Here is a 12944-nt window from a genome sequence, read left to right as displayed (position 1 = left end):
CCTTTTGGTCAATAACATATCCAATGACTTAGCCTAGTAGATGTTGGATGCCTACAACAATATAGGCAGTAGCATGGCATCGCTGGAGTGGGATACCTACACCAACATATCGAACAACACAATGTTGCACATGTGGGATGCACAAAAGAAGAAGGCTCACATAAATAATCAACCTTTGACTTCTTAAAGAAGAAGGGTAGCAAAGATTCTTTTCCACATACGTCTGCCACCAAGAAACTACAAAGGCAATGAGAAAGGATGGGGAGAGCCTCACAACGCAGAGTCATTTAATTGAACTTTTTGCTTGATTTGTAACTTGTTCCTCTCCATAACAATACAATCTATGCTCAAATAACAATTTGAAAAGAAAAACATCCATATATTAGCTATGATTTAATTGTGCCATGATTCATACATTCATGAACCCGATGCCTCCACGAAACTTTAATCCAACGATCATAATGTTGGGACAATATAGCACTATGTTCCAGCGTTACTCAGCATCCGTAGATGATCTTAAAGCGATGATGTTAAATGGTTTTGACCTTTCAACAACTTATTTATCATTCGACACTAAATAATCTGGATTTACAAAAATTCTTGCCAAATTTTATCAAAATATAACCAGAATTTCCACAATTTTCAAAGTAACAAAAATCTAATTAGACTACCGTATTTTGAAACTCTCAAAACCTTTAAATATATTCCTAGAAGTCACTCAACAAAACTTAAGCTATAACATTAATGAAATTGGAACGTTTTGATTCCCCTATAAACTTTCGGGGGCTCTGTGGTAGTGAGTTGCAGAGGATAGTGGTAGACAACAAGTGTACAGCAGTGGTATCTTTGAAAAAAGTAAAACACAAGTGAAACTTTTTGCAAATAGATTCCAAACACCAAATCCCCACTTAAAATTAATATGGGGATTTTGGGAATGAATATATATATATTATACAACACGTATCATGGAGCCCTTTTTTAATTATTAGTACATTAAAGATGCGTGTATATTTTGAAATAAACAGTATATGACGTGTAAAAACCGGATACAGGCGTCAATTTTAAAGCATGGTTTTCGCACAGTCGTCACCATGGTAACTGAGGTCCGCGGTGCAACAGTCACAACAAAGTTCCATAGTGAACCTGCCACTCATTTAAGCTTCTGGAATGTCTGGACAGCCTGTGCCACAACACAATTACACTTTGTAAAATGGCAACACGATACTCAAGCGGAGCCTCACGTTTAGTTTTTGGAAAACAACTTGGCCTCTTTTTATTTCGCCACGTGGCATATACAGGTAGTCAGTTGCGACGAAAACTGACAGAAGACGGCCTACTTTCTCGAAACATCAGACCTCGGCATGCGGCCCAAGTAACACTTTCCCAATTTTCCTGAATATTCCAACTCACATGCCTTGCCCCCCACGCAACCATCAGACCTCGCCCTGCGGCCCAAGTAACACTTTCCCAATATTCCAACTCACAGGCCTTTCCCCCCACGCAACCATCCTCTTGTGTCTATATATATTCATAGTTGCTTTCTGTCATTGCAGAGTTGAATACCTAGCGATCATTGAATCTGCCAAAATGCCTGTCACAGACATACGGTGCGCTGTAAATGAAAAGCAAAACCATACGCGCGGCGGCGGCGGCCTCTGGCGCGTCTGTTCGCTTGAAGATATACGCAAGAAACTACTGCGATGGGAAAGGAGTCCAACTACCTTGGAGGCCGAAGCCAAGGCGCTGGCATGGGAAAAGCCCTTTTCAGACACCTTAAATGGCAATGAAAATCGGAATTCTCCTTCAAGATATGGAGGGGGAGACGGCCCCTGCGCGTTTCAGTTGCCTGTGCATTATCCTCGGTATTCCAAGGCCGATTACCAATCGATGCCCGAGTGGCAGCTCGATAATCTTTTTCACGAATACGGTTTGACCATCAGAGGAGATTTGGCGTTCAAGCGGAGCTACGCCATGGGGACCTTCCTCTGGCCGGACCAGCTTTGAATAAAAGATTTGAGGATATATATATATATATCCTGGGCTTTATTGTTTGATTCTGGTCAAAATTTTAAATATGTTTGGGAGCTCTGTGTGGCTTATATTTAGCCATGGATGCTCTCTCAGTATATGAGTACATTGCCAGAATCTCCCTCGAATCCAAATTGTGTTAAGAGAGGATGTATATCATTGGGTAGGGTTTGCTGCTTTTCGGTTTCGGTTTGTTTACGTATATATATTATTTACTCAATAGTTTTTTTATTATAGGTAATTCTTTATTATTGGAGTTGTTGGGCTCAACCTTCCCAATGAACTTGTAGATACTTTGCATTATTAGTTTATATTGTTTAATAGCGTATAACAGCTATATTATTAGCGTTGTAGGATGCATTTCAAGGCCATGAAATCAATGGTTTCCATCTAAGAGTCATTGCACCTCATAATTTGTTTCAATTATGGTCGTTGAATAAATTTATCTTTTTCACATGTTCAATCTTCTTCGCTCTTCTATAGGCGTTTATAATTTGGTTCAATTATAATAGTTGAATAAATTTATCTTCTCAACGTGTTCAACTCTTCTTCACAAAATGAAATTAAACTTTCTTAGGTCATTCTTCCACTTAAGAAATTACCATTCCCCTAGTCGATTTCACTTTGGGCTAGGTCATTTTCATTTTCCTAAGCGTCTTCACATTGCCCTAAGTCGAATTAGTTCTTCCCTACGTTCTTTCGTGGAGTAAATTTAATCACACATGGTCATATTCAACTTTTTAGTATATTCCACTTAAATAGATTTAACTCGCACATGCTCATATGTTCTTTCTAAATGCATTACATTTTTTGTCTGGGAAATTTTTCTTTTACTTGTCAATATCTTCACCTACTCCACTTCCACAATGCTTAGTTGATTTCCTCGACTTTTTCATACCTTTGTCAACTTTCCTTCAGCTTAGTTGATTCTATTGCTGAGATGAATTTGTTTTATTTCCTATTAACTTGTTTTATTTTATGAAAATAAACCTTCCATTTAATTGGTTATGTTGTCCATATCATCAATATATTTTGAGGCCCCATGCCCAAGGTATCGAGATAATCAAATCCATAGTATTTTATCGCGAATTATGTCATGAATGTTATTAAAATTAGTGGAGCAATATAACAAAAGAAGAGTGCATCATTGATATTTGATGAATGAATGGATGGATGGTTTAGTTTAGTTAATCATTGATATATATTCATAAGCACCCACAAGGAGGTGTAAACATTTTGTGATGGGAGATTCTAGCTAGCTATAATAGGTGGGTCTTTACTTAAAGATTTTATGTATATATGTGGTTAAGAATGCATGTTTTTCCTTCACACTATGGAAGGAGAGCAACTTTGGGAAATACAAGTGAAGGAGATTTATTTTAAATTTTATTATTAGTTTTTTTTACAACTTGGAAAGCTTTATGATAATGCAAATCAATCACTCATGATTCTAGTAAAACATCTTTATAAAAACTAGATAGTGATTTGGGTTTTAGTTGCTAGAGTATTTTGTGCAATAGTTGGATTACATAATTGAGTTTGTCTTTCAATGGGTATGCACACTTACATATTAAAGATTATATACAACTCAATTAGCATTTGAACTAGCAAGCACTCAAAGATAAGTGTCTTGAGATGTAAGTGTTGATTTTGAAGTTTCGCAATAGCCATAAGTCCTTATTTCATTTGATTGAGAAGAATCTCAAGTGAGTAGAAGCCAAGAAGCATAGCCAATTGGTGTATACCTACTTGGTGATTAATAATAGAGGAGCCTAAACTCAAACTCTTGATTATTAACAGTTGGTGATTTGTATACAACTTAAACTAAGCACAAAAGCATCATGCATTGTACAAAGTCAACCAACAATCCCAGCCTTACATGTCATTAAAGAAAAAGGAGTAGTGAAGTTGCAATTAGACATTCCTGAGGAATATAGGCCTAGCAGAATTTCTAAAGACAAAGCTCTCTATATAAAATTGAAACAAATAGCAAAAGTTAAATTCCATAGAGGATCTGTGTTAGTGAAGTAAGTGGGCTATAAGTGCCTCGTTTATAGATCTTATTGTTATTAGTGCAGTTGAATCCTTGACCATAACACAGTTACTAGTACTTTGAAGAGAGCCTTGCATACTCAACGTCGATAAAGGAAGAAGATAAAGGTTGAAAGATTTAAAGGCCAACAATGTTCAGCTTCAAAAACATAAAAATTTCTTGAAATAAAAGGGGGAGATGTATGACAAAAGGATGGAAGAGATGGAGAAGAACCTTGATAACTCTACCAAACTACCATGTTTGTTAAAAAACAATTTGATGAATGTCAAGAATCTCTCACTACAGTCATGGAAAATTGGGACAAGCACACAGTTTAGGCTATACACTCAGGAGAGAAGGTCATTTAATTGGATACTTGATAAGGACATATGCCCACTCAAATGATGTATCAACTATGACAAGAGCTGGTAGAGAAGGAGAAGGCCTTAGAAAATATCCAAAGTAGTTGTCTAAGAGCACTAGGGAACAAGGGCACCTCCCATTGCCATTATCAAAACCAATGCCATGATTGAGACAACTCTAGTAAGCTCATTTTCATTAGGATTTTCTCAATAGAATTTTGGTGAATTTGAAAAGCATACCAAGGGAATTGGATTCAAACTATTAAGGAAGATGGACTACAATGGATAAGGATTAGGCTAAGACAAAACAAGGCATCCTAAGCCTCATTATAGTTGCACTAAGATTCAAGCATGAGATACTATGTTTGAATGGTGGAAAGGAAAAGGACAAGAACAACAAGCCAATTTTTGTGAAGCAAAATACATGACAGAGTTGGAATGCTCATCAAAGGAAATATATGTAGTGCATAGAGGTGGAAGCCCGCTACCACCTCATATTTCTTCTTGTAGTTTGAAGAAGAGTGATTATGAGAAGAACTCAAAGATTGAGGCTGCACCATCAGTCAGAAGAAGCAACAAGTCGATCAGTGGGGGAAATGAGGAGAAAAAGACTAAGAGGCCTACATCAAATAGGGCATTCCCTATTTTTCATTGTTGCAAGAAAAAATGAAATAACACTATTAGTTGTGGGTAATTGAAAGCATGCTAATTATGTGGGAAGAAAGGTCATTAAGTGGCATCTTGTAGGGAAAAAAAAGCTATGCACCACAAACCAGATTGCTTCCAAAGGAGGAATGGAAAGAAGACTTCACCAATTCAAGATTTACCTCAAAGGGAACATGGGCAAGAGGAGTATGTCAATGATTCCATGTAGCAACAATAAAAAAAATTGCCAGTGTTGCAATTTGAGTGGACATTAGGAAGCAAAGTGTTGGAAACTTCATCCAAAACATCACCACATAAACTACATAGCCAATATAAGACCATGGAGAGTGAATTTTGAAGAAGATGAAGAGTTGCATGTATCTATAGTCTAAAGAGTAGAATCCCAAGAAGCAATAGTAGCAAAGGAGATAAGTGACACCAACAAGATGGACAACAAGTTGATGCCAAGGGAAGGCACAATCCAATTGTTGTTTTTAGTATTAGATCAGGAGAACTCATTCTTGAAGATGTGTCAAAGATTTATCCATGAAGGTCAATGGCCTTGGAGGAGTTCTTGAGAACTCCATGACATGCTTATAAGCATGTGTAGACACTAGGGAGTTGTTTCCATGTCAAAAGAAAATAATCCTAGCAAAAGAATGTGGACCACATTCACTTTATAGAAGTGTTATGTGATGGCATAACATGCTAGACTCACATTGAACAAGACCAATATTTGACTAAGCTTCATTGACTAGTAAGATGGATATTCTCCAAGTTTGAGAGAGAGGGGAATGAATTTTGATTATAGAGTTCAAATTTGGAGATTGCTTAGAGCTAAGAATTTAGTGGGTGGACTTCTAAATTGTGGGAATAAGTTAGTGAGCGACCAAATCTAGAGCCATAGCTAGGACAAGACCTGGTAACCTGAGCCAAAGCTAGAGCTAGAGTTAAAGGGTATAACTAGGAGCCAAATTAAAGGCATGCTTTGGATAAGAAAACATAGATTGATCTAGATTGTTTCATGGAGTAGCAAGAAGAAATGCATTGCATCTTTGTCATCCCTTGAGGCAGAGGATAAATATTTGTGTGGAGTTCTTCAAAATGTTGGAGAAGAACAAAAGAAGGCTACAATGATCAAATGTGACAACCAAAGCTCAATCAAGTTGGAAAATAATCTAGTTTATCATGCAAGAACAAAGCATGTTGATGCTTAGTTTCATTTTATTAGAGAGAAGATACAACCTAAAGAAAATTTTCTTATATATTGTAATACTTGTGAAAATGATGTTGGCATTTTCATTAAGCCTCTTGGAAAGATGAAATTTGCATTGTTTAGGGAGATACTAGGTGTAGAAATTTATCCTTTCTCTATTAAGTTGGAGACTTGGAAATAATGGAGAAAGTGGTTCTGAGTGGTTTAGATTGTGTTTTGTTAAGGTGTTAGATCGTATTTTCTAGGATTTTGTTTGATCTCCCTAACGAAAATGTAATCATATAAATATGTGTAATCTTGTTTGATTAATTAATGAATGTTTAGCAGTGCTTCTTGGCAGCCTCCAGGTGCAACTTGTCTCACTTGTGAGTTGTGTGGTTCATTCCTAAATTTCGTCTTCCATATTTTTAATTGATTGATATCATGCTTTTCTACCATCCCTCTCTCAAAGAAACAAGGCCCATTCACTTCATTCTCTATGAATTCATGGATGCAATGGGAACAATGATAAGTGGATATAAATCCAATTTCTATTTTATCAATACAAATGCAATGGTTCAACATCATTTTTCTAGAGTATTGGATTTTAATATTGGAAATATTCCAGCACGATATCTAACTATTCTCCTAGTCGAAAATTCTTTACAAGAGTCCTATTGACAAGGAATCCTATAAAGAATTTTAGTTAAGTTGGGTAGCCAGGCATTTAAATCTCTAAACTTAGTTGATAGATTGGTCTTGCTCAAATTAGTCCTCCAAGCTCTCCTGATTTATCATCTATTAGCACTGGCTACCTCAAAACTCATCTTTAATTTTATTGTATCCCTCTTTAGAGATTTTTTATGGCGTGAAGCAAAGCCTGAAAAATTGGGCATTAGTAGCATGGGAAAAATTATGTATTCCAAAGTCATCTAGTGGATTAGATTTACGAGGTCTGTAATTTTTTAACAAAACCCCGCGAGAGAAATTATGGTGGTGATGGCTTCAAGGGGGTGACAACCTCTAGAGACAAATTTGGGATGGAAAATATTACAATTTATCTTCGTAGGGAAACAAATTGTGTGCCCAGCCCATGGTATTTCCTGTGATATCTTCAATATGGAATTTGGCCCAAGCAAATCAACATTTAATATAGGACCATGCCTTTTGGGAGATATGCAATGGTTGAACAACCCTCTTTTGGAAAGAAGCTTGGAAATAGTCTCCTCGCCTAGGAGATTGAGCAGATCTTAGAGACTTGAAGGAATTCACTACTGGTCATCAAGGACTAGTAGAAGTTGACTTATGGAAATCTACAAATCACTCCACCTTCTGGTGAGAATGGAAATATGAAGATGATTGGCCTCATCACCCAGCTATGAGTTAGTGGCCCATCTTAGCCCAAGATCTTTAGGTCGCAAAAACCCCACTGCCCAAGAAATTGATTGTAACATCCTCCTCCCACATCCACCCAAATAACCATGCCAATCGGGGTAACACATGAGAAGAGAGGCTACTATGATCAGATTCGACCTCTTAGGTGACCTTAAGGAAGTGGAATCGACGGAACATGAAACGCACTCACCCAACATCATCCACAGGACCTTCAAGAGACAAGTCAGCCACTCAGACAACATGTCCCTAGGCCCTACTGTTGTTTGAGAAACTTAGGGCAGAGTAACGCTCCCCAAACACTGCCCATGTGAGTTATAATGCTCCCCAGACACTGCCAAGGTGAGTTATAACGCTCCCCAGACACTATCCAGGCGATTTAGTCTCTAAACTAATGCTCTGTTTGCTAGCATTCCAGGAATTGAGCCACCTTTTTCGACCCAGAGCCCAAGACACTACCCAGAATGGAATGATCACTTAAAATTGGTAAGAATAAAAGGAAACAAGGATGCAAAAGAAATAAATTGAACAAGACTATTACCAGACCCCTACTAGCCATGACAAGCATTTCGTCAAACATATCATCAACATGTAATCTATAGGTATAACCACCGGAACTAAGTGTAGAGATCTCATACTTATCTGAGAATCGCTATGAACCATTGTTTCCTCATGTCATTTGTTGCCTTATCATTTATTAGATCATAGATACATTATCCATTCAGATACAAGTAAAAACATGTTGAGAGCCATACATAGCTGCTGTCACAAAATATACATATAACCAACATAATAGGAACATAAATACAATGGACATATCAACCATCAAAATCCATGTATACATCAGTACTTTTACACATGAAATCAAGGGAATTCATTTCTCATTAATAAATGCAATGAACCAACCGGTGATGGGAGTACTATGTTCCACCTGGCCATAGATTGGTTGAGCCAAGTCTCTCTTCAACTAATCACCCCCATGCCATATTCCAAGCATGAATGTGGGACTCATAGAACACATCAAAAACACCAATCAATGTGGATGCCACCGGAGTTCTCTGCCTACACTGTGAGGAATTTGAGTACCTCCTAGTCTCTCAGGATTTACCATGCATCCACAGTCTGATCCAAGGATCACTAGGCCCTACACCGAGACATACTCTCCAGGCTTTACCGTGCATTCCATCCTGGAATCACTAGGCCCAACGAAGAGAAAATCCACCTCTTGGCTTTACCGTATATCCTGTCATTCATCGACAAGGATTCCTAGGCCCACCAAGGCACACAATTTGGCTTTACTGCAACCCACGGTCCACCCCACTCAGCTTCGAATCCAATCTGGCCATCCCACACAAACCACATGAGAGAACCCATCTCGTTAAAGCTATCAAGAAATGGCAAGGCTAGGCTGAAAACACTGTCACACATGGAACAACCCATGCCATGGTATAAAAGAAACACATGTAATCCCATGCATGCCAAATATAGCAAGGAAATTACACATGCAAGTTGATAACTGCAATGAAGCTTGTTGTAGCTGCTTGATCTTGCCTTTCCCTGCTTGATCTTTGCTTCCTCTTGCCTTCTTTGCCTTTCTTGCTCCAATGCCAAAGTGCTCCAAGGAAACTCTAAGTGTCCAAGAGTATGAGAGAGAGACAGAATAATGAGAGAGCTCCAAAGCTAAACTGACAAAAGGTTCACACTGAAAGGAAGAAGCTTTCCAATTGATCCTCATAAGCCTTTTTATTAATGAGGTCTCAATTTTCTTCATTTTCCTCCTCACATGCAACCTGTGACCTTTTACCTTCCTTTTCTCCTAATTTCTTTTATTTTCATAAATAAAATGCCAATTAATGCCTCATGCCTTTCCAAAACCTTAGCCATTGCCTTTGCCAATTTCCTTAGCCATAAACAACCAAATGAACACCCCCTTAGGATGCCTACCCAACATTCAACTTGGAATATGTGTCCCATCATCCGTGGTATTTATATATTTTTACATGGAATTTTCACCGAGGTTGTTACAGAACCCTCCCACTTGGGGGAACACCGTCCTCGATGTTCAATGACACCTATAACCAACATGATTGCTGAAAACAAAACATACTTCTCATGGAGCTTTATAACACAACTCATTGCAGTATTTACAATGAAATACCTGCTCAAAATCAAAACATCATGATAAATGACAACATAGCGCATACTAGAACTTTATAACATAGCTCATTACAATATTTACAATAACCACATATACATATATGTACACATGTGCATTTTCTCAACCAGCAAATAAAAGAATATGATGCCTTCATCCACAATAAGGGAATCCAGAGGCTCACACCTCGACCCTCAAATAATACCAAGATCCACCTCCTTCCCAGGAAGTCCAGAATCCACTGCAAAGTCAAATATGCATCTAATGTCCAGCGTTATAATCCCTTGCCACTTGTCCTCTCAACGAACAGTTACCAGCTCATTGTTCCGGGGCACACTCACAATGTGCATTTGATTCCATCTCGCAATGTTAATGACCAAAACAAATCCATTCGTGACCTTCCCTTCTCTGCTACACAGTCCCTCGGGAATCTGGTCACCCCTTCTGTGCAATCACTCACCTTCCAAGTTCCGCTGGCACCCCCATCGCAGGCAATCCATCACTTGGCAAGGATTCCTCGCATCGGAAGATACAAAAACAAAGGAATATACCTGCCTCAACACATCATCATGGTCATAGCATGCTCATGGAAATCAATGGACACTATTGGCTACCAGTGTCCCACAATGGCCTTGCTCTTGAAGTGCTTTACCAGCGTATTGTTGCATGTTCCAATTTCTTTTGTTGTTGTTGCTAATTCTTGTAGTTGATTTCAACTACTCAACCGGGCATTTCATGCATTCATGTACCAAGTACATAACTTCCATAAGATTTAAAATAAATTGAAATAATTTTGCATCATACCTCATTGGTAGCTCGTCAATAAGGTACATTTGAAATCCTGTTCACTTCCTGTCACAACAAGTCAAACTAGCATATTTGACCAAATCAACATGTATAAAAATATCACTTCAGGTTAGCTCAAAACATAATCATCAAAATCATAAATCACATGTAACAATCATAAAATAAAATCATAGATCACATGTAATCATCATAAACTAGAATCATAGATCATATATAATCATCATATACCATACTCATAAATCACATGCATAATAAAATACTGATAATTATCCTTTCATCAATCCTTATCTTCTACCTTTGTCTTTATTCTGTACGCACTCCGGATTGGTTGCCACACCAGACAAACACCCAATGCCTTCTCCTCAACCATGTGCTCATACACATAGTGTTCATCACACCCATACAATCCAAACACGATGTACAATGCCATGCAATACATGCACCTACACCTGGCATGCCACACATACATCTACACCCAGTGTATGACACGACACAATACATGCACCTACACCCAATGTATGACACAACACAATACATGCACCTACACCTAGAGTACAACATCAAGAATACACACATCACAATACCATGACTATACAATGTGCACACATAGTACCACATACCCTCAACACAACATGTATGACATGGACACAATACCACATGTACACCAGTACCATATGTACAACATGTACACAGTACCACATGTACAACGCACCACCTGCACAACATGTGCACAACATCACATGTACACAGCACCACCTGCACAATGTGTGCAAAACATCACATGTACATGGCACCACCTGCACAACGTGTACACCGCACCATTGTACAACGTGTACATAGTACCACATGTATACTGTACCCCACACACAACATGTACGTGACACCACATGTACATAGCGCCACATGTACATAGTGCCACATGCACGACATGTACACAGAACCACCTGCACACAACGCCACTTGTACAACATGTACACAACACCACATGCACACAACATGTTATGCTCTTAACCTGCAAGATGATACAAGAATACCAAATATGCGCAAAGATATGCCTAGAACAAAGAACAGTGAGAAATAACAGCAGGTATTTTATTAGTCATAAAGTCATGTTCACTTGCCTCTTCGAGGGGGCAACCTCCAATAGAGTAGAGCTCGATTACAAAATAAGACACGATGCTCCTCGCAGGGAGTCTCTATCCTTTATATATGACTCATACATGTAATACCATGGAGCAATACCATGGTTCTTATTAATACCATATATCTAATACCATGGCCCATTTGCAACTAACTGTGGTCCCGTCATTAAATGCGGGTTAACCACTTACAATTATTAATATGGGCTTTATTGACTCTTTACTTAACTATAACTATGACTCTATCCTATTACATAAATAAGGGGGTTAGGGTGGGACCCTAATATGCCCTCCCCCTTAAGAATAGCCTTGTCCTCAAGGCTGAAGCTGCGGAAACTGCTGAAGAATAGTGGCTGATTCCCAGGTTGCATCTTTCGGAGAGGTGTCTTTCCACTTGACGAGGACTTCCTTGATCAGGCGGCCACGCAGGTGTCGTTCTCGTGTGTCGAGGACCTGTTCAGGTTGGAGCCAGATTGACCCTTCGTCATCCAATTCAGGTAGACTGGTTTGAATTCTGCAATTGTTCCCAATCACTTTCTTGAGGCATGAGACATGGAAAACTGGATGGATTTTTGCAGTGGGTGGCAAAGCTAGCTTATAGGCCACTTCTCCAATGCGCTGAAGTACTCGATATGGTCCGTAGAATTTTGGAGATAGTTTCTGACAACCCTAGTCTTTGAGTGATGTTTGCTTATATGGTTGTAGCCTCAAAAATACCTAATCCCCTTCTTGAAATTGGTGTTCTGAGCGATGTTGATCTACCTGTTGCTTCATGCGATTTTTAGCTTGATGAAGATTCTCTCTAAGATGGGCGAGCATGGTTGTGCGGTTCTGTAGGAGTTGATCCACTGCTTGTACCTTTGAGCACCCCTTGATATAAGAAGTAGGGGAAGGAGGGAGTTGACCATAAACTGCTTCATAGGGAGTCATTTTGGTGGTGGCATGATAGTTGGTGTTATACCACCATTCAGCTAGAGGTAACCATTGTACCCACAAATGTTTCTTTTCTGAAGTGAAGCACCTAAGGTAGGTTTCCAGACATTTGTTGACTGCTTCAGTTTGACCATTCGTTTGTGGATGATAGGAAGTACTGAGTTTTAGTTGGGTACCTTGTAGCCTGAAGAGTACCTGCCAAAAATCACTGGTGAATATCGGGTCACGATCAGACACAATAGAAGTGGGCATGCCA

General features: G+C 38.8%; 1 protein-coding gene across 1 annotated transcript; it reads left to right on the top strand.

The window, feature by feature from the left end:
• Positions 1 to 1419: 1419 nt before the first annotated feature.
• LOC149203954 (uncharacterized) lies at positions 1420 to 2204 on the top strand. The gene has a single exon (XM_089400281.1). The coding sequence runs from the start codon at positions 1588 to 1590 to the stop codon at positions 2002 to 2004; it is 417 nt and encodes a 138-aa protein (XP_089256407.1). The 5' UTR covers positions 1420 to 1587; the 3' UTR covers positions 2005 to 2204.
• Positions 2205 to 12944: the final 10740 nt, after the last annotated feature.

Source organism: Pinus tabuliformis, chromosome 2_1 (assembly GCF_031772625.1).
Source record: "Pinus tabuliformis cultivar Carrire ecotype Pingquan chromosome 2_1, CPIR1, whole genome shotgun sequence".
Lineage (NCBI taxonomy): Eukaryota > Viridiplantae > Streptophyta > Pinopsida > Pinales > Pinaceae > Pinus > Pinus tabuliformis.
The sequence above is the reverse complement of the archived record's forward strand: the minus strand, read 5'-3'. Positions and strand labels throughout refer to the sequence as shown.

Bases quoted from the DNA above. Each gene is read 5' to 3' on its own strand.
- LOC149203954 (XM_089400281.1), top strand. From the start codon at position 1,588: ATGCCTGTCACAGACATACGGTGCGCTGTAAATGAAAAGCAAAACCAT.